General features: G+C 38.9%; 1 protein-coding gene across 1 annotated transcript; it reads left to right on the forward strand.

The window, feature by feature from the left end:
* Positions 1–8,277: 8,277 nt before the first annotated feature.
* On the forward strand, positions 8,278–8,904 carry LOC132403553 (general transcription factor II-I repeat domain-containing protein 2A-like; the record flags this gene model as incomplete). The annotated part of the gene is made up of 1 exon (XM_059986946.1): positions 8,278–8,904. A coding segment is annotated over exon 1 (627 nt), but the record flags the coding sequence as incomplete, so codon positions are not given.
* Between the last annotated feature and the right edge of the window lie 14,247 nt (positions 8,905–23,151).

The raw sequence follows: 23,151 nt of genomic DNA on the forward strand, positions 1-23,151 counted from the left end.
TTTGTATGTAGATGAGGGATAGAATTGTTATTTTTTGTAACTGTAAAACATAAAACTAATTGAAAGGAAAACAAGAGAGCCAGGAATGTGAGTCTAACTTGGTTATTACTTAGAAACTTGGCGTCCACTTATAACATGGTAGCATCATGACATATACAATTCACACATTTTTACATATAACTCATAATGAGTTATTTAAACAAATAAAAAACGTTTACTCAAACATATATTTAATAAACAAACTAAATTACTCAAATATTTCTGAAATGTTGAACACACAACATTCCTCCCTGCTTAGTGATAAACTCTGATTCAAAAAAGAATGCATCTTAACTCATATACATACTGTGTGTGTTTGTGTGTGTATGTGTATATATATATATAAAACTTCACATTACTTTGTCCATTGCCATTTCTTCCCAGTCCGTAATGATAATTTCAAGGGGTGGAACACAGTAATTAGGTCTGACAGGATCCTATTGTAGTAATTTACAAAACCTAAAAATGACCACATCTGTCTCACATCCTTTGGCCTTGGGGCATCCACCATTGCTTTAAATTTCTGTGTAATATTTGTGCTTTGATGGTGTGACCACGTTAAGTGATGTTTGGTATAAAGAATTCACACTTACTGTGTCATACTTTGAGCCCATAATCTTCTAATCCTTTTAACCCTACCTTGAGATTTTGGAGGTGTTCCTTATCATCTTTACCAAGAGCAACACAGAGTTCCTGGATAACCTGGCAGTACCCGGTCCATAGATTTCTGCCAGAGTGCAAGTGCTGAAGTTACTCCAAATTGAAGACATTTATCGCAATAAAACCCTTTGTGAGTGTGTATGGTGAGAAGCACATTGAAATCTTCTTTGATCACCATCTGTAGGTAGGCCTCAGCTAAGTCTACTTTACGGAAGTGTTTTCCTCCAGAAGGGTTTGCAAAGATATCCTCTATCCTGGGCAGAGAGTATTAATCTACTCTCAGTACTGGATAGATGGTGACCTTAAAATCACCACAGATCCTGACACTCCATTCTTCTTGGCTATTGAGACCACTGGCATTGTCCAGGGCTCCACTGAACCTTGGAAAGAATTGCTTCAGCCTCCATGTGATCTAGCTCATTGGCTACTTTATCAAGAATGGTATGAGGAAGCAATGAGCTTTGAAAAACTTGGCTGTGGTATTTTTATTTAATCTTTGATTTGTTTAAGTTTTCCAATGCCAACTTTGAACACTGTTCTAGCACCATCCAGTACCTTTCATAATTTGCTTTCAGTTGATTCTATTACAATGGACGTGGCATGCAAATTGTGGATGGACCGCCAATCAATTTGCAGTTGTCTCAGGCAACCATAGTCCCACAATGCTGGCCCTCCTGTTTTTACCACATGCAAAACCATTATGGCTTGTTGGTTATTGTATTTTATTGTTATGAATGTCATTCCTAAAGGTGTTATTTTTTTCTTCAGTGTAAGGTATTAGTTGGAAATCTGCAGGCTTCAGATCAGTATCTTTGAAATGTCATTCAAACCCCTTTCTTGAAATGATTGAAACAGCTGAGTCAGTGTACAATTCCATGTTAATTAATGACTTCTAGTGTATCCATATTGCTTGTCTATTGTCAGTTTTCATATTGTAAATCTCAAGGCTATGCACTCCTATGTCACTCTTATCATTATCAGATTTTACATCAATAACATGTATAGTAGAGTTCTTTTTGAAACTGTAACTTGAGTTTTTATCTTTTTCTTTTCTTTGTGCAGTCCATTTATTTTTGTCAGCCTGACTTGCTCTTTGTCTGTGTCCACTTTGCTGTATTTTACTGTTGGATTTCCCTTTGAACCTATATTGTGTGTACTATATGAGAGCCCTGCCACAACCGTAACAGAATTTATTCAGCCAGGTAGGCTTCCTTCTAGACACTAAAATTGTGTTCACACGCAGTTTCATTCCTGACTGCAACTCACTTTCATCTCTGTCTCCTTTTCCATTGTTATAGCTATTTCAACTGCTCTTGTTGTGCTTCAGTTAGGACCCATTTTAGAATGTTTTCTTCTAAGACTCCATGAACTAAGTGATCTCTTTGTGCATTATTAAGCCTATCACTGATCTGACAATGCTCAGACAATCTCTTCACTTCAACCACATGCACTGAAATAGACTTCTCTTCCTTTTGATTGTGCATATGAAACCTAAAGCATTCTGCAGTTAACAATGGTTAATGTTCTAAATGTTCTGACGTTACTTGCATGATAACAGCAAAGCTCATTTCAGCTGGTTTGATTGGAAAAGTCAAATTTCTAAGCAAGCTGTATGCGTTTTCACCCAATTCATTCAGCAAGGTTGGTACTTGTTTCTCATTAGCTATTGCATTGGCTGTAAAATACTGCTTAAACCATTCAGTACACATATTCCAGTTATCTCATATGCAATTAATCACATCTATCTTTCTGATGTAGTCTGACATTTCTGCTCTTTTCTTTGTAATTTATTATTATCATCACCAGTAGTCATTGTTTCTGAAGCCATGAAGATGTCCATTTCCTGCCTTTTTTAACTCAACCATGTTAACTCTCCCTTCCAGAGAAAAGTGCTACACTGCTTTCTTTTTAACTCAAACATATCACTGCATTTTTTTTAACTTGAACGTCTTGCTGCACTTCAACAAGTAGGTAGGTAGTCATCTCGTTCGTTTTTAAAAATACCTCATCTCCACTGTGGAAATCTGCAGATGCTGGAAATTCAAGCTACATGCACAAAATGCTGGTGGAACGCAGCAGGCCAGGCTGCATCTATAGGGAGAAGCACTAGAGGGGTCTCGGCCTGAAACGTCAACAGTGCTTCTTCCTATAGGTGCTGCCTGACCCGCTGCTTTGTGAGATGCATGTCATCTCCATTGTTATGTTTTGTCACACCAAAACGTAAAGCTAATTGAAAAGAAATCAATAGAGCAAGGAATGAGAGTCTAACTTTGTCTTTACTTTTAAGTGAAGTGCATGCTTATCATGTGGCAGTGTTATTATGTATGCAGTTCTCATATTTTTACATATAACCCATAATGAATTATCTTAACAAATAAAGAATGCTTACTCAAACAATATATTTACAATATTACTCAATTATTACTGAAATATTAAATAGGGAACAAGAATGTGAAGGGAAGTCTAAGAAAATCCTGTCTGAATAGCAGAAAAATTGGTTGGTGAATTGGATTATTCTGTGAAGCAACATTGATCTGATAGATCAATTGGCTGTCTCCAATATCATGTACGTAGGAATGTCGAAAGATTACAATACCAACTATAACATATTTTAAAGCAAATCAAATATGGATTAAAGCTATGCAATCAAATTGTTTGCTCTGGGGATAAGAAAAAAGCTTGAGGAGGTACTAAATGAATATAGGCCTCATGCTTTTTTGAGGCATAGCTGACAATGCAAACAGTAAGAAAGTCATTTAAAGGGAATACTGCAAACTACAACTAAAACAACTTTAGTGATGAAACAAAAGCAACTGAAGCAGTCAACAAAAGTGTATTCTTGGGAAGAGCTGTGTCACGGTGTACAGTGAACCGAGGTGCGGAGGAATGACAGACGCCCATGTTGAAACAGAAAGAAGAGTTTATGCATAGGCATTCCAACTGAACATCAGTGGCTTGACCGAGCAACAAGACAGGCCGAATCATTCTTGAAACACACACACGGACCCCACAATCTGCGAATATGTACCTAAACTACCTAACCTTTAATCCCATGATCTGCGGCCCTGCAATCTGTGCTAATTGGAAGTCCATTTAAATAAGCACATTAATGCTGAAAACCTGAGCGAGTCAGAATAAACTTGATAAGATTAAATAAAATGCACAACGGCTTAATGACTCTAGAGAAGACAATTATCAAATACAGGTATAAGACTTGCAAAGCTCATCACAGCGCCTCCCTCTCTAAGGCTGGCACCCAACAGACCAGAGAATCCTGGGGAGCTCAAGACAGGGCTGCTAAATTTGAAACAGACCTGTCGCTTTTAAGACAAGGCTGTGGTAAATTTGAGCCAGACCTGATGCTCTCAACATAGGTCTGGTGAATTCATGATAGACTTGATGCTCTCATGCAAGCCTGGAAAACTCAAAAAAAAAATTGCATATAACTCAGGAAAGTTGCATACAATTCAGAAACTTAGCATCAAACTCAGAAGCATGGAATAGTCTTTGGAAGTCAGAAATAGTCTTCAGAAACCTGGAGCTGAGTCATTCTTGAAACAGAAGAGCCCACAATCAATACTGACCTAAAATACCTAAGCCTTCAACCCATGATTGAGCCCAGTGAATCGCCTTTGACTGCCACTAATACTACCCCATCCTTTTTAGTACGGAACCCAGAACTGAGTACAAAACCTCCCTTTTTCTAAACTCCAACCCCGTTACAAAAGGACCAAGCATGTAGTTGGCATTTTTAACTACTTATTGGACGTGACTGTGAACCATTTGTGATTTATGTACTCGAATACATAAATCTCTCTGAACTTCACTCATTTGTGGTTTCTCAACATTTCAATAAAAATCTGCCTTTTGGTATCTCGTACCAGTGTATGACTTCACAGTTACTCACATGAAACTTCTTTTTCCAGGTTTACACCAAATCACTAGATCTGTGGAATTTAACCCAAACCAGTGTAAGATAATGTGCTTTGACAGGTCAAATTCCATTCGGACACATAGAGTAAATTGAAGGAATCTTAGGAACTATGATATACAAAGAACCCTTGCAGTTCAATCCATTGCTCTTTGATAGTGGCAACACAGGTGGACAGGGTATTGAAAATGGCATTTGAACTTCTTGTTTTCACAGTCTGAGGTATTGAGTAGAAGAGTTGAGACATCATGTTGCAGCTATATAAAACATTGCTTAAGCTGCACTTACAATATTGAGGTCAGTCTAGTTACCACACTCCAAAAAAATGCATTAGCAATATTAATTCTTTTAAATTAATTCTTTTTCTAAGTTTTAAATACAGCAGAGTTTTCCTTTATGGCCCAACAAACCCACACAATCCGATTAAGCTAGTAACCTGTAAGTCGTTGGGATGCGGAAGGAAACACAAGCATGTGGAGGAGACGCACACAATCATGGACAGAGCATGCAAACTCCTTACAGAAAGCAGTGGGAATTGAAACCGGGTTGGTAGCACTGTAAAACAAAATGCTAACCGCTGTGCTACCGTGCCACCTAGAAGTGTTGAAGAGATTTACCAGGATGTGGCGTGAAATAAAGGACTGTACTTATAAGGAAAAATTGCATAGGCTGAGATAATTGTCACTTAATGTGTTTTTCAATTTAACATGAGTCCATAATTAAATAACCAAGCAAACCTGCATTTCAAACATGCTTGATAGCAGCAGAGTAAAAAAGGTGTTGTGTGAGATGACTTCAAATAGGATTACCCTTTCAGCTAAGTAAAATGGAGCCTAAGTACAAGAAAATTCTGCAGGCGCTGGAAATCTTGAGCATACACGAAATGCTATAGGAACTCTGCAGGTTAGGCCACATCTGTGGAGAAGAATAAACAGGCTGCGTTTCAGGCTGAGACCTTGCATCAGGATTGATGAAGAGTCTCAGCATGAAACATCAATGGCTTATTCCTCTCCATAAATGGTGCCAGACAAAATGGAGTTTAAGTAATGGTTGACATGCTCTACCAATGCTATGCTAGGCCAATGGTCCATATTTTTAATTGTTATCATCACTGCTTAGAATGTGACTCTTTGCTGATTGGGCTGTAATGAAGGCAGTCCTTAATATCTCTGACCAGATGTGTCTATAGGAAAGTTATGATCATGACTTATTGTTTCTTACTGTTTTTCAGCATTGCCATGAATATAATGACATCCACTAAGAGGCTGCTTCTAAACAGGCACTCACCATAATGTCCTTCAGATTTTTCAGTGCCATTAAATAAACTTACAATTTACCTTCAGAATTTTATGGGTTGCTTGTCATAGTATGATGGGGTGGTGAGGTCTTTTTCAGACCTCCTCAAATAGGGTGCATTTCAAAAAACACACTATGCCTATTTCATGAAACAAAACATAACTGATGAAAGTCTTTTGAGAATCTATGTGGTATCAGACACACATAAAACAAAGCAAAATGAGTCGGAATTACACTCAGGCAGTTGAATGAAACCACTTACTGATGGTATAACCTGTTCAACAGCTAGTAAATTTGAAGATCTATTTATATGACTAACCTCAAGGTGAGAAAAGTTATTATAGCATGTTCATCTTATTTGCAAACTCTTTCTGCTTGTGCTTTTAGCAGTTGGAAATGCACATCATGCTGAAGCAGTGACTCTATTCCTTTTTCCAAGCCATTACACTGTGGTGTTTAGAGTTCCTTATTGTTGAGGAAGTGAACAGACCTACAGACTCAAGGGCTCCTAGAGGATGACTGTTTATTGCATGAGTCTCAGCAGACTGGCTGTGCAAGCTTCTGCAAGCAATTACTGTAATTCAGAGAACACTCAATCACATAAAGCTATCTTCAGTGAAGCAGCAGCTTTAAAGCAACAATACATGCTTGTATCTAATAATACCTGCAATACGATATAGGCATCTGGTGAACACAACACAAAGCGATTACCTCATTATGTTCAAGCATAATCCAAGAGAATAAGAATCTAGATTTAACCACACATGCACTTGTGAAACATATTGCTGTTCTATCATCATCTCTGGGTCAAAATCCTAAAGCTTCCTTTTCATGAGTTACAGAAGGAAAATGTCCATCTTCATTGCTGAGTTCAACTCATTACTTATTTTATCAATAACCACCTAAATTTTGTGACATTTTGTCAATGCTGCAATTTGTGTTGATGGCTTCCTTGGGTGATCAACACTGTTTGGAATCTGGACTGTATTCAGTGAGCAACTGAACCAAGACATATACACTGTGCTCAGTGTCTCAGTTATACATTTAGCATTCCAGTCACATCATCAAGAAATATCTTATTTTAAATAGAATTTTTAAATACCCAGAGTAAACTTCTACATGGTTAATGTTTTAATTAGGCCAATGCAAATGGGTTTGCAGAATAAGTACTAAACTTCATGAACACAAAGAAAATTCTACCATATACTGAACAGCTCAATATGAACTTGATACAATGAGTTAAGGCAGGCATGGGCAAACTACGGCCCGCGGGCCATATGCGGCCCGTTAAGCTTTTTAATCCGGCCCGCAGAGCTTGATGAAATTATATTAATAAACCTTGTTAACGTTTGTTCCCCGCAATTCTGGCGTTTTCCCAATAGATGACGCACTCTATATACATTGACCTTTGTTGAGGTGCAGCGTATTACTCCACATTTGCGCTTTACTTTGTGACCTTGTGCCGACCCATTTCCTGGCACATCCGAACCGGCTCACAATTAGCCAGCGTTCCAGCTAAGGGAAATAGCCTGCGGGGATTTGCGAGCACAGAGCTTTGGAGCCTCTGCGCCACGGGGGGCAGGTTGAGGGATGCTTACAAGTGAGGCTGGGGATTTATGCTGGGGATATTTTTCCTTCGACTGAAGTTACCGACTCCATGTCGTAATTTTAGCGCTGCGTGTAGCACACCGCTACAACCTCTCACCCCTTCTGTAAAGATGAGTGGAGCTAAGAAAATAAAAGTGGATAGAGAATGTCGGGTGTTTAATAAGGAGTGGACAACTAAATATCTTTTTACCAAACACAGATCGACTGCTGTATGCCTGATATGCCAAGAGACTGTGGCGGTTTTTAACGAATATAATATCAGCCGTCACTTTGCCACAAAACATGCCAACTATGCTAACGACCAGTCAACGAAAGAACGGGAAGCTAATGCTCAGAGGTTGGCAGCTAATTTACAGGCTCAACCAAATTTTTTTCACCGTCAAACTGTCATTCATGACTCAAGTACCAAGGCGAGTTTTATGCTGTCATTCAAATTAGCAAAGGCCAGCAAGCCTCTGTCTGAAGGCGAGTTTTTAAAAGAATGTATGGTGGAGACAGCAGGTGTATTGTGTCCGGAGAGCAAAGACAAATTTGAAAAAATCAGTTTATCACGCAGGACAGTGACTCGCCGTGTGGAACTGATAGATGAAGATATAACCAGCGACTTAAATATAAAGGCAGAGTCATTCATGTTATATTCATTAGCACTGGATGAAAGCAACGATGTAAAAGACACTGCTCAGCTCCTCATTTTTATCTGAGGAATTAACAATACTTTTGAAATAACGGAGCAGTTTTTGACAATGGAGTGTCTGAAAGGAAAAACACAGGCAGAGGACTTGTATGACCAGGTGTCTGCTGTCATCGAAAATATGAAGCTCCCTTGGAGTAAACTTATCAACGTCATCACAGATGGATCTCCTAATTTGACGGGGAAAAATGTCGGCCTGCTGAGGAGAATACAGAATAAAGTGAAAGATGAAAATCCTGACCAGGATGTTATTTTCCTTCACTGCATCATCCACCAGGAATCTCTATGTAAATTGGTATTACAGCTGAATCATGTTGTGAATCCTGTCGTAAAACTTGTCAACTTTATACGTGCAAGGGGACTTCAGCACCGTCAGTTCATCACGTTCCTGGAGGAAACTGATGCGGATCACCAGGACCTACTTTATCACTCCCGGGTCCGCTGGTTAAGTTTGAGCAAAGTGTTTCAACGAGTATGGGAGCTCAAAGAGGAGATCGGTGCATTTTTGGAGTTACTGAGGAAGGCCGGCGAATTTCCTGAGCTGAGCAACAAGAGCTGGCTTTGTGACTTTGCGTTTGCTGTGGATATATTTTCACACTTGAATGAACTGAACGTGAAGCTACAGGGGAAGGATCAGTTTGTGCATGACATGTACACAAACGTGAAAGCCTTTAAATCCAAGCTGGCTTTTTTCTCCAGGCAAATTTCGCATAAGTTATTCACTCATTTTCCCACACTAGCCACGCTGGAAGAGGCCGGCGCAAATGTGAAAAAATACAGCGAGTCACTGGATGCGCTGCACAGAGAATTCTGCCGTCGCTTTTCTGATTTTGAAAAAATTGACAAGTCACTTCAGTTGGTGGCCTGTCCCCTGTCACAAGATCCTGAAACAGCACCAGAGGAGCTACAGCTGGAACTGATCGACCTTCAGTCTGACCCCATCTTAAAAGAGAAGTTCAGCTCTCTTAAACTGAATGACTTTTATGCTTCACTTGGTAAAGAGGTGTTTCCAAACCTCCGGCGGACGGCACAGAAGATGCTGGCGTTGTTCGGCTCGACCTGTTTGTGTGAACAGGCGTTCAGTGTCATGAACATCAACAAAGCCAACAGATCATCAACATCAACAGATCCAAGTTAACTGACCAACACCTCAGATCCATCCTGAGAATCGCCACAACAAAACTAAATCCAGACTTTGATGCGCTGGCTAAAAAGGGAGACCAACAACACTGTTCCCACTGAAATTAAAAATAAGTTTCTTCATTGTGTTATGTAAAAAATGCATTTGAAAATATTTTTTTCAATAAGCCTTACATGTTACATGTCATTTCTGTTAAGTGATGGACATGAGTAGTGCACAGGTGCACGTATGTTCTCAAAATAAAAAATGCGCTCCAGATCAAATAACGCGCTCCGCATACTAGCGCGCTCTCACTGTTCTGTCTTTGTGCTGGTCGTTGTTGAGTTTTGGCACAGGGGACAATTGAATAAGAAGGAGCAGGACAAGTAGATCTGCATCTCCTACCGTTTTTGAAATAAAGACAGTCAGGAGGAGAGTGATGATGATAATATCTTGAAGGATAACAGAATTTTCAGTGCTTTAAAATAATAACTGTTACTATTAAAAAAAGCTGTATTTTATTCATTTAATTTTCAGTGTTTTAAAAGACATTTCAATAAATAGCTAAATACCATGGGACTTCAAAGATAGATATTTTGTTGTAATGCATTTGTTCATTTTCAATTGAAATTAAAGCACATGTTTTCTACATATCCCATGATATTTTATTTTCTCTTATGAGGTGTATTACCAAAACACTCCATCCATCTGCTCCTGGTCAGGCCCCCCTGTAAAATTTTAGAACCCTTTATGGCCCTCAAGTCAAAAAGTTTTCCCACCGCTGAGCTAAGGTATTAATTTACACTTCCTTAAAGAAAATGATTTAATTAATTATCAGTGAAGTTGCTTAGCTCAAAATTCAATTAAGTCACACATTAATTGTGTTTAATCAAATATGCTTTAAAGGATTTCAAATGCTTTCTTCTCTTTAGGAGTTGAAAGACAAAACTTAGAAGGTCAGACTTCTACTTGCCATGTTGTGATGAGCTGTCCTTGCACAGAATCAGGGAGAAATGAAGTTTCGTTTGAGATTTTTCTACCTATAATGAACATTGCTGACAAGTATAAGAAACATTCAGCAATATGTGACAAAAAGGATTCTTTCATGCTAGCTGTTTGAAATAGTGTGATTGCAGGAACATGTTTCTGTAGATGCAACCCTAAGGCTGGGACAGCATTTCCTGGTGTGTGTCTTCTTGTGCTTACAGCAACAGCAGCAGTGGCAGATGCCTGGGAACAGATTCTCTGCCTACTGTGATAGAAATAAGAAGATAGTGAGAACAAAAGCGAGGGAAAGAGAAAGCGCAATACAATAAATATGAATGAGGAGTACATGTGAGAAATTTGGCAAAAAACGTTCCACGTTGTCATGAGCTTGATTTCTCTGAGATTTCTACCATGCCAAAAGCATGTGTTCAGCAGGTAATTGCAAACAGTAGCATATGGGGCAATCAGCAAGTTTAGGAATTTACTGGCAGGGTATTATCACTGATAGGGCTCCAGGGGAGTATTAAAAAACAAATTGAGTTTATTGTAAAAGTTTAACATTCCCTAAATGTGGCAGCACTAATGGATAGGAAGTTAGCTCAAGCATAGAGCATAAGATCAAGAAAGTCTTGGTAAAGGTTAAAATGCATTGGTTAGATCATATCTGGAATATTTTCTGCCATTTTGGTCACTAAACTACATGGAAGATGAGATTTACACTAAAGTGTGCAAGGAGAAATTTCTGGGATAGAGTGTTACAGTTATGAGAATTAATAGACTAAATTTGTTTTCCTTTTAGCAGAGGTGATGGAAGTGGATCAGGTGGAGGCAAAGTTAGGGTAGATGGCAAGAACATTGGTGTCTATTACCAGAGACCATAATTTATGATGAGTAAAAGGTGGGAATGCGAGAGAGATTTCCTTTCAATCCAGTGAGAAGCTGCAATATGCATCTCCCTGTATGAGAAGGTATGTGTTGGAGGCTGGTATGCTCACAGCACTTAAATCATCGAGGCATAGATGCTATGCACCATGTGCTGGTAAAGGGCTTGATCAATCCAGCATCCCCTTCACTATCAAGATCTGAGCACCTGAAGGTGCTGGAGATCTGGTTTGGGGCTCAGGCACATACCAAGAGTAGGCTGGGGCAGATTGGAAATGTCAAACAAAAATTGAATCTGTAGAAACTGGTAGGAGCTTAGCTATTAGTTACAATGTGTTCTCAGGGCTGCTACATTTGGAATAGATGTGGTCTGTTCCCTGCTTCACTCCCTTAGTAATTACCTGGGAAGTCTTCCAGTTTATCTTGGAGTCCTAGATGGAGTGAGTCTGATGGGTCACACTGAGCAAGTCAGAATCAGAATCAGGTTTATTATCACTGGCAGGTAACGTGAATTTGTTAACTTTGCAGCAGCAGTTCAATGCAATACATAATCTAGCAGAAAGAGAAAAAATAAATAAAATAAAACATAACAATAAATAAACAAGTAAATCAATTACGTGTATTGAACAGATATTTAAAAATGTGCAAATACAGAAATACTGTATATTTAAAAAAAAAAGTGAGGTAGTGTCCAAAGCTTCTATGTCCATTTAGGAATTAGATGGTAGAGGGGAAGAAGCTGTTCATGAATCGCTGAGTATGTGCCTTTAGGCTGCTGTACCTCCTACCTAATGGTAACAGTAAGAAAAGGGCACATCCTGGGTGCTGGAGATCCTTAGTACTCCCTAAAAATGTCCTGGGTACTTTGTAGGTTAGTGCCCAAGATAGAGCTGACTAGATTTACAACCTTCTGCAGCTTCTTTTGGTCCTGTGCAGTAGCACCGCCACCCCCCCCCCCCCCCCATACCAGACAGTGATGCAGCCTGTCAGAATGCTGTCCATGGTACATCAATAGAAGTTTTTGAGAATGGAAGCAAAGACGTACACAACATTGCTGTCATCTTGATGATCATCTTCATGTGTGGCCACCGAGTGTCCATGGTTTTTCTTTTCCTGTTCCAGCTTTCAGAAGAATATATACTCACTGTTCTGTCCTTTGAGATGGACCTATTTTGTCCTTTCGCTCTTGGTTTGTCGGGAGAAGCCCTTGGGATTCTAATTCACTTTTGTCTATCTGAGAGACCTCATGCTTTTTTTCAGACTTGAAATGTTCTCCTGCATTTCTTTTTCTCCTTAAGAACCTCATTCATTCCTTGCTGGCTATACTGCCATACTTCTCCTTCTTCTTAACCAGGGCCTCAATATCCCTTGAAAACCAGAGTTCCCTAAACCTGTTCACAGTGCCTTTTGTTCTAACAAGAACATACGAACACTATGCTTTTAATAGTTCACATTTGATGGCCTCTCACTTCTAGCGTCCATTTGCTAGAAGACAACCTAACCCAATCTACATCTGTCAGGTCCTTTCTGATGTCATCAAAATTGACTTTCTCCAATTTGATCCTTCCAATGCACAGAAACACACACATTGGCATGCACAATTGTACGCACAAAGTCATTGGTCATGGCCTTGTCCTTTCCACCCTTCTCAAGCCCAAAATAACTATGAACAACAATCCCAGCCAATTCTATCATATTGTCTTTCAAAAACGTAACCTGCTAAAAGTCAGGTAACATCTGTAAGAAGAGAATTAGAGGTTATACTTTGGTCAGAAAAGTGTCAATAGAATCCTCATCAACTTCACCCATACTGAACTGCCAGTATTTCCCCACAGATGCTGTGAAGGGTGAGTTTCCTATATGCATTTTGAGTGGAATGATATTTGGGTATTAAAAGCCTTGCTTTACAGCGTCCAAACATTATGTAGGTTCTCAACAATGATGAGAGGAACCCCTATGGTAATTTATCCATCAATCTCTAAGGAGCTGCATGGAATGAAGATAAAAGAAACAGAGTGTGTCAGTTTTATACATATTGAAAGGATATCCTTGTGTGTCCTCCGTCGGTCATGGCCGATCATGGGTACTGCGCCTCTGGTAGACTCTGGGAGTGGTTTCTCCAGGGCGCAAGCCAGGGCGGAGTTGATATGGAGATCCGTCTGTGCCCATGCAGTGGGACCCCCCCCCCCCCCCATGCTGATGACGGGTCCAAAGGAACGACGAGTCGATACCGTTTGGCTCCAGCAGCCTCGCAGGAGTTGCCGTGCCGGTGCCGAGTACAGCAGTCAGCCGCCTTCGGGACTCCGACTCCGGATTTTTCCTCGGGGTTTACTCCCGAAGCCTTTCCCATGAGCGGGTATAGCCGCAAGGCTGCGGAGGTTTGAAATCGGAGTTCTCCCTCTCCTAGATGAGCAACTATCCGTGGTTAACGAGCCCCATCTGCCTGAAGCAAATGATTTTATGGCGCCAGTGGTCCGCCTTTGCCCCTTCTCCTGTTTTTATGCTCCACTGGGCGTAAAAACTATGCCACACGTGAAGGCCAGGAGTTGGACTTGGTTGTCAGAGGCTGTTTGAGATGTACACCATGAAGAGCATTCGTTCAGCAATGGGAGCTCGTCCCCACTACCACCCTTTGGCTATGACTACCCTTGGCCTACTGTGCATAGACCTACTCTTCCTTCGCTAAAGGCAAAATGAAAAGTGGAATTTATTTGTTAATTTGTAACACTCTCATGGATTCCTATAGATCAATCCAAGTTTATTCTTAGAATAATTTTTTTAAGTGGGTAATACTGAGTCATGAATTCTCTTTCTCCCTCCATTGATCCTGCCTTAATAATTAAGTATTTTTACCATTTTCAGTTCTTATTACAAATTGCAACATTTTGTTTTATTCTAAATTTTCTGAAATCAAACCTATGGTGTTGTTTAACTATTCAGAAATTAGTTACATGGCAAGTTAATTAGCTGCATGGACCCTTTAATAATTCTTTCCCTTTATGACTCTTTCACAGAACAATTTAAAATAAGCGATATTACATAACATCATTTCAGAGGGAGTAGGCTACAATGAGATTCACTGAAACATTGCTCATAAATCTTGAAAGCCAGAAGAGATGCAATTAAGATAATATTACAGATACCTTGTGTTGAAAGCTAGTTTTAAAAACAATCTTTGGTGAATCTATATATAGGAACCTATGAGAGAGGCACAAATTAAAATATTTCACAAAGAAAGAGTTGGCCCTTATGCAGTGTAGAACTGATAAGGACATCACTTTTGTTAGTACAAGAACAGGAATAATTCATTCCTTTTAACTTAATTTGGCACAATTCCACAGAGGTTGAGAGATACATTAATGTAATGTTGAGTCCAAGGTAGAGATTTCATTTAGCTTCAAGTTCTGCTCTTTTTCAAATTTTGTTTTGAGATAACACAAAGCGTGTCCCAGTGCGTGACAATCTGAAAGCTGCAATGTATAACAGCAGTCAGGCAGACAAGCTATTATATGTGCACACTGAAGTCAAGAGGTGTGATACCACATTGAGAAGATAGTTTCATGGAGCATGGGATTCATGCTAAATATAGTACAACTATAACCCAGTGCAGACTCGTTTACTAAGTATGCAGATTCCTATGTTAGAACATATTTCTCAATGTTCAAAGTAAGAGGAGCATTCACACAAGTCTACCAGCTATCCATAGCATTGAAAATTAATCAGCTGTTTGTTAAGAGTATGTGCCTGAGCATTTGTCTAGAAAGCTGTATGCAGCAAAATGAAGTAAGGCTTCCATACTCAATTTACACTATGCAGATTGCAGTCCCAGAATGTTATCTGCAGTACATCCACAGTGTTTATCACAAATGACATAAGTTCTAAATTTATGACAGAAAAATCACAGATTTTCACTTCATTTTAAGTTTCCCATTGACCTTGAATATAAAATAAAAATAATCAGCAAAAAGCAGATAGTGTCATTTTGATAAATTTAAAAATTGAAAAAACTCTCCATCTGTCTGATGCTGTGGGTCCTTAGTTGTGATTATATAAACTATTTCAAGAAAAGCAGATTAGTTAGCAACATGTGTTTTGGGCTGAGGGATCTCTCATTATCATTCAGAGAAATAAGTCAGAAAAAGGTAAATTAGTTATGTTCAATCTATGCAACAACACACACAAAATGCTGGTGGAACACAGCAGGCCAGGCAGCATCTATAGGGAGAAGCGCTGTCGACTTATCGGTCCGAGACCCTTCGTCAGGACCCTGTCTCGGCCCGATACGTCAACAGCGCTTCTCCCTATAGATGCTGCCTGGCCTGCTGTGTTTCACCAGCATTTTGTGTGTGTTGTTGTTTGAATTTACAGCATCTGCAGATTTCCTCATGTATGTTCAATTTATGTTTTATTTGTAGTTGAGGTCCTAAGAAATGGGAGCATGCTTAAGCTCAGGAGGTGGTGGAATAGAAACAGAAAATGCTGTAAGCATTTTGTTAAGTGGAGGTTTGCCGATGAAATTTAATAGAGTCATAGAGCACTATTATACAGTAACATAACAGGCCCTTCAGCCCATCCAGTCTGAACTGTTATTCTGCCTAGTCCAATGAACGCATACCTGGACCAAAGCCCTCCATACACCATACCCCCATCCATGTACCAATCCAAACTTCTCTTATTTATTGCAAGCTGCCACGTCTACCACTTCCTCTGATTGCTCAAACAACACTTGCACCACCCCTGAGTGAAGACACTCCCCCTTGTGCTCTTCTTAAATATTTCAACCTTTTAACCTTAGCTTATGATCTCTAGTTTTAGTTTCGTTCAACCTCAATGCAAAAAGCCTACTTGCATTTACCCTGTGTATACCCCTCAGAATTTTGTATACATCTATCAAATTTCCCTTCAATATCCTATGCCCCAGGGAATAATGTCTGAAACTATTCAACCTTACCATATAACTCAGAATCTCCCTCCAGTTCAGAGGCCAAAGATCCAAGAGTCTGAAGCCCTCTCTCCTGCACCACGTCCTTAATCAGATAGTTAACTGTACTATAATATCTTCCTATCTCTAGCCTCACTAGCATGTGGGAGTGGTAGAAATGCTGAGATCACAATCCTGGAGTTCCTGGTCTTTAATTTAGCCCCTAACTCCTGAACGCAGTTTGCAAGACCTCATCACCCTTCTTGCCTTATTTGTACATATGTGGACCATGCCCTCTGGCTGTTCACCATCCCCCTTTAGGATACCATAACTTGATCTGAAATTTCCCTGACCCTGGCTCCTAGAAGGCAACATCCCATCTGGGAATCTTGTTCTCATCCACATACCTTCTGTCTGTTCCCCTAATTAATGAATCCTCTATTACTACTGTTCACCTCTTCTTCCCCCAATCTGTACTGAGTTATAGAGACATTCTCAGTGTTAGAGATCTGACCACTTTGGCTTTCCTCTGATAGGTCATCACCCTCATCAGTATCCAAAATGGCATACTTGTAATTCAGGTTACTCTGTACCAGATGAGCCAGAGCTCATCCAACCATACCTCCATTTCCTTAAAAAAGGTCTGCACCCAGATGTACTTTTCAAAGATGCAGCAATCAGGAGATTAGATTTCTCCCAGATCACCCACATCTCGCATGAAGTGCGGACCATTGAACTGTGATCCATATTTCATTACTTCAACTTGGCTGTCCGCACCACTCTCTGCAGAGCCCTGTGATTAGGGAGGTACAGTTCCATACCAGGCAGTGATGCAACCAGTCAGGATGCTCACAATCATGCCCCTATAGAAAGTTGTTAGGGTTCTGAAGCCCGCACCAATCTTCTTCAACTGCTTGATGTGAAAGAGGTCCTGTTGTGCTTTTTTCACCACACAGTCTGTATGTACAGACCATGTGAGATCCTCAGTGATGCTTATGCCGGGGGGTTTAAAGCTGTTCACCATTTCAACCCCAGATCCATTGATGTCAATATGGGTTAGCCAGTCTTCACTCCTCCTGTAGTCGACAACGAGATCCTTTGTTTTTGCGACATTGAGGGAGACGTTGTTTTCTTGACACCACTGTGTCAGGATGATGTCTTCTTCTCTGTCGGCCACCTCATTATTATTTGAGATAAGGCCAATCAGTGTAGTGTCATCAGCAAATTTAATTAGCAGATTGGAGTTGTGGGTAGCGACGCAGTCATGGGTATACAGAGAGTAAAGGAGGGGGCTTAGGACACTGCCCTGGGGGCACAAGTGTTGCGGGTTAGAGGGGCAGGGGTGAGGGAGCACACTCTTACCACCTGCCGGCGATCTGACAGGAAGTCCAGGATCCAACTACACAAGTCAGGGTGAAGTTCGAGGTCTCTGAGCTTCTTGTCAAGCCTGGAGGGAATAAGGGTATTGAATGCTGAATTGTAGTCCAAGAACAGCATTCTCACATAAACATCCTAGATGTCGTACCCAATGACCTATAACTGTTCATGAGCAGCGGGACCTTAGGGTTCAAGACCATAGTTCCCTGAAAAGGTTGAGATAGATAGGGAGGTAGAGCTGAAATCTGATATGATCTCTAACAGTCAGTGAATAGTGGTGAAGCAGAATCAGGGGCCATATGGCTCTGTTTCAAATGTTCTTAGTGTAAAAACAGTATTCAAATGAATTATTAGCTTAAATAGATTTTCCAGTTATATGTTCAATCTATATTAGATTGTTAATTTTGTTTATTTACGTTACTTTATTTTTAGAAGATCATTTAAGTTTCTTAGCATTTGGTTTTCTGTTATTCTGCGTTGCTAAAAGTCTTAGGATATTTTGGAATGTTTCAAACCTTATGGTATTGTTATTAATCTTTGTTTGAGCCAACCAAATATGAGAACATGCATTTGCAGACATTTTGCCTCCTCATTTTGTGGTTAGGGTTTATTTTGATCATCGCATATGTTACCCTTTTTTACACCATCAGGCCTGATATTGCCTCTCATTTTAAACAAGATTCTTTAGGGGGGAAGCATGCAATAATTTAACCCAAAAATTAGCATGAACTTGTGGTTGTTGATGGCAATATGCGGACTAAGACCTGTACACACTAATGATAAGATATGATGCTTGTCATGGTGTTTTTCATGAATAAGTACAGTTTTATACGTGAATGATGACCTCACAATTTACCTCATTATGATCTTGCATATTATTGTCTACACACACTGCACTTTTACACTGTAGCTGCTACTGTTCATTTTTCATTCTGTTAATGTTTTACCTTGCACTACCTCAATGTACTGTGTAATGACTTGATCTACATGAACAGTATGTAAAGCAATCTTTTTACTCTATCCTGGTACATGTGACAATAATAAACCAATTCCAATCACAATTTCAAAGTGAAATATCCAAACATACACTTTAATAAGATCAAAACCAATAATTGAACTACCTGTAATTAATTGACAATTTATTGGACTATATAACATTTTAAATTGATTTGAAATCAATTGTACAACAATTTTTCATGCTGCACTAATGTCTACGTGAAGGGACCAATAATAAAACAACATTTATAATAGAATTCATGTTAATGAATTAGTTTTAAAATGCATTTATGTATCATGATGACAGCCAACCAAAACCATTAAACTTGCTTTTTTGGGTTATCCTGAAGTCTTTGGAAACATGATTATCCTAAGCTGAGTTGTGGTGAATACTGAACAGAGAATACACTGATGTAAAAACACTTTTTATTGTACATTTATTAAAGACTGGTTCATTAGCTGCCAAATAGCTGAACAATCATGACTTAATTTTCCAGGAGCAATTCTACACTTCTCTAATTAGTAATAGCTAACTTTAATTCTAAAGTGCATATAAATGTTCACAACTGTTTGATTGGTAGTTGTAAGCAAATCAAAATTTGAATAATGGTAAAATGTAAAGGATAATGAACATACTGTATAAAATATCTGAATTTTAACATTGTAAGTCTAATTGCATAAAATAATAGAACTGATTGTTTTGCAATTCTAATTCAGAAAACTCCTTTCTGTTATTGTAATTTTTATATTTCAACAGCTGTTCCATGATTAATAAACAAACCTTCAGTAGACAAATGGAACAGCATTCTATTACATATAACATGCAGACAAATGTAAATTCAAGCTTTTTTTCCCAGAGGAAACCTTTACTTTTGAATTCACCCATGAATAACCAACTGATGTAAGCTGACAGAAAAGTGGCAGCACATTATATTGCTTGGTTATGCAATGTCACTTTCAATCTGCTGTGAAATGTAAAAGTATATTAATGTTAATAAAAAGGTTTAAATATTAAATAGATCGATATTAATTAAAATACTGTTTGCATAGAGAATCAGGATGCCAACAATGAAACATTCATCAGAAATTCCGTTTCTGCACTTTCCTTTGCATTCTGTTGCTCCATAATTTAGCAATTATTCACAGTGTCACAAAGTCATAGAAAGCTGTAGCACAGGGATCTTCCATTTTTCCCAAATGAAGGGCCTTGATCTGAAATGTTCACTGCCCATTTACTTCCACAGATGCCACCTGACCCAAAGAGCTCCACTATCTTGTTTGTTGCTTTACTGTTTTTATGCTTGGACATTTCTCAGGAAAAAAAAACTGAAGATAATCATGAGGTCAAACAGCATCAGTGAAATGAAAAACAGAATAAATATTTCATTAGCAATTTTTCATTAGATTTAGAAGTGGAATTAAAACAAACTTCAAGATACAAATACAGATGAAGTCAAAATGTGAGGGGACAGAAAACGAAATAAAAGGTCATTATCAGTTTTGAAGGTGCCAAAAGGATGATAGTGTAGGGAAAGAAAGTGATAATAGGTCATAAAGGTTCTAAGTCATCAGCCTGAAAGGAGGAGTAAGCAATTATTTATTTAAAATTATCATTAATGTGGATACCAGAAATTGGAAATAAAAATGCCAGAAATGCAGATCATCTGAAACTGTTGAAATTCATAAACTCAAGATACTCTGCAGATATTGGAAATTCAGAGATATACGCACAAGATGTCCATAGTAGTAGAGAAGGCCATGTACTGGCATGTCGGAATGGGAATGTCGATTGGAATTATAATGGTTGTCTACCGGTAATCCTGCTGGTTGTGTGTGGGGTGAATGTGCTCACAAAGTTGTTTCCCAAGCTACCTTATGTCACACCAACCTAGAGAGGGTGCATTGGAAGCACTGGATACAGTAGATGGTCCTGACAAGCTTGTAGGTAAAGTTTTGCCTCACCTGGAAGGATTATTTGCAGCCCTGCATGGATGTGAGAGAGGAGGTGAATGGGCAGGTGTAGCACTTCTTCAACTTGGTTAAGAGCCAGGTGCAAATGGACAAGGGAGTCACAGAGAAAGCAATGGCTATGGAAAGCAGAGAGTGGGTGGGAGGTAAAGATCTGATGGGATGGGATCCCACTGAAGATGATGTGCTGAATGCAAGGTCTCACAGAGTGATAGGTAAGAACATGAAGATCTCAATCACTGTTAAGGAAGCAAGAAGATAGGATGAGGGTGGATATCTGGGAAATGAAGGATATGCAGGTGAGTACAGCATCATTGGCGGAGGTAGGGAAACACCTATTTTTCAAGTTCAAATTGCAGTGATTGCAATTTTCCTCATCTGAAGATGAAGTTCTGTTCCAAATACATACTTTGAACTTCAATGGAAAGGTGTGGAACATCTGAATCATGAATGAACCATGAGATCCACTAGGTGCTGAGCTCTAGGAGTGAGCTGTTCAAATCAGGCCATCCTGCTTCAGACAAGAAAGCAAGTTAGGACCTTTGTAAAACTATCAGGGATCCCAAAAGACAACACCAGTCCAAAGTTTTAAGTCCCAGAGCAGTCATCAATTGTGGGATGGCTACATGCTCTGATGGTTTATAAAGCAAAGTTTGGCAGCATCGGCAATAACAGCACAGCAGGACTTGGGAATGTCACCAGCAATCCCAACCACCTCCAATGCACCCCATACCAGTATCTACCTAAACACAAAGTAACATGCCGTGCCAACTACTGCCCATTGCTCTAACATTCCACTATTGTGAATTAGTTTAAGAGGCTGCCAGTAGCACACATTAACTCAAGCCTTCCATTCCTTGACCAAATGCAATTTGCCAACGGCCAAAACAGATCTATGAGTCTTTAAAAAGAGAAAAGAGAGGCAAGGGCGGACAACAGGTCCATTGGAAACTGATGCTAGAGAAGCTGAAATGGGGAACAAAGAAATGTTGAAGAATTGAATGGGAGTTTTTCATTAGTTTTCACTGTGGAAGACACAAGCAGCATGCCAGAAATTCGAGAGTGTCATAGGGCAGAAGTTTGTGTAGTCGCTACTACTAAGGAGAAGGTGCTTGGGAAGCTGAAAAGTCTGAAAATAGATGAGCCACCTGAACCAAATGGACTATATCATAGAGTTCTGAAAAAGGCAGCTGAAGAGATTGTGGAGGCATTAGTAGTGATCTTTAAGAAACAAAAGATTCTGGAATGGTTCTGGAAGATTAGAAAATCACAAAAATCACTCCATATTTAAGAAGGGAGGGAGGCAAAATATAGAAAATTATAATCCATTTAACATGAATTCAGTGGTTGTAAAGATGTTGGATTCCATGACAAAATAGGCCAAAGTTAGCATGTTCTATTTATTTTTTTTGTAATTTTTTATTGAAGTTCATCAAACAAACATTTCCATATTGATTCCATATTCCATAACAAATTCCATAATTTCAGACATTGTACATGTATATCATATAATCATATATATCACAAATCTCCACAAAGTATTTATCTGAGGTATACACTTATAAAATAGAGTGGAAAGAAAAAACAAGCAAAAGAAAAGAACTATGTACAAGTAGGGAGTGATCTTTTTTTACAACAGATTCATTGATCTGTGAGAATAAAATCAGGCCTATGAGGCATTATGTAGTTAAACCATTTTTCCCAGTATGAATCAAATTGTTCCAGCTTATGGTTAACAGATGCTGTTATCTTCTCCATTTTGTAAATGTCCATTGTAATTTCCATCCTTGTATTTAAAGTTGGGCTCTCTTGTGATAACCATTTCCTAGTAAGAGTCTTTTTACCAGCCACCAACAATATATTCATTAAATATTTATCTCCTTTCAGCCATTCTTGAGGTATATATCCAAAATATATGGTCTTATTCTCTAAGAGTATTTCACATTTAAAGATGTCTTGTAGGGCATTGTGTATCCCCCTCCAATAGTTTTTGATAGGGCAGTCCCAAAAAAATATGATAATGATTTGCATTTTGATTTCCACAATTTCTCCAGCAAACAGGGAGGTTACTATCATAATGGGATTTCTGAGAGGGTGTAATAAAATATCTTATCAAGTTTTTCCATCCAAACTCCCTCCATTTCTGTGAACTGGTACACTTCCATTGATATCTCCATATTGTTGTCCATTCTTCCTCAGATATAATTATCCCTCCTTCCTTCTCCCATTTTGTTTTAATGTATGAAGTCGAGTGTGTTTTAAGATTTGACAACCCCTTATACATGCTTGAAATGATTCTACTACCATTATCTGAATTATATGCATTTCTAAAGAGCTCTATCAAGCATGAACATGCCTTGGTTACATTTATAAATGTCTTGTTAACATATTGGCGCATCTGTAAATACCAATAAAAATCTTGTTTTTCTAATAAGAGTTTCTCTTTAAGCATTTCAAAACTGAACAGTGTTCCTTCTTTCATTATGTTGCAAAGAACTGTTATTCCTTTAGCTGTCCAGTCCTTAAATCTAGCATTCAATTTATTTGGTGTAAAATCAGAGTCATATGCACACCATTTAAGAATTGCAATATCTCCCTCAAGATTATATTCTTTTATAGTAGTTTTCCATATTTTAAGAGTCAATTTCACCCATGGGTTATCAATAATATTTATG

Source organism: Hypanus sabinus, chromosome 2 (assembly GCF_030144855.1).
Source record: "Hypanus sabinus isolate sHypSab1 chromosome 2, sHypSab1.hap1, whole genome shotgun sequence".
Classification (NCBI taxonomy): Eukaryota; Metazoa; Chordata; class Chondrichthyes; order Myliobatiformes; family Dasyatidae; genus Hypanus; species Hypanus sabinus.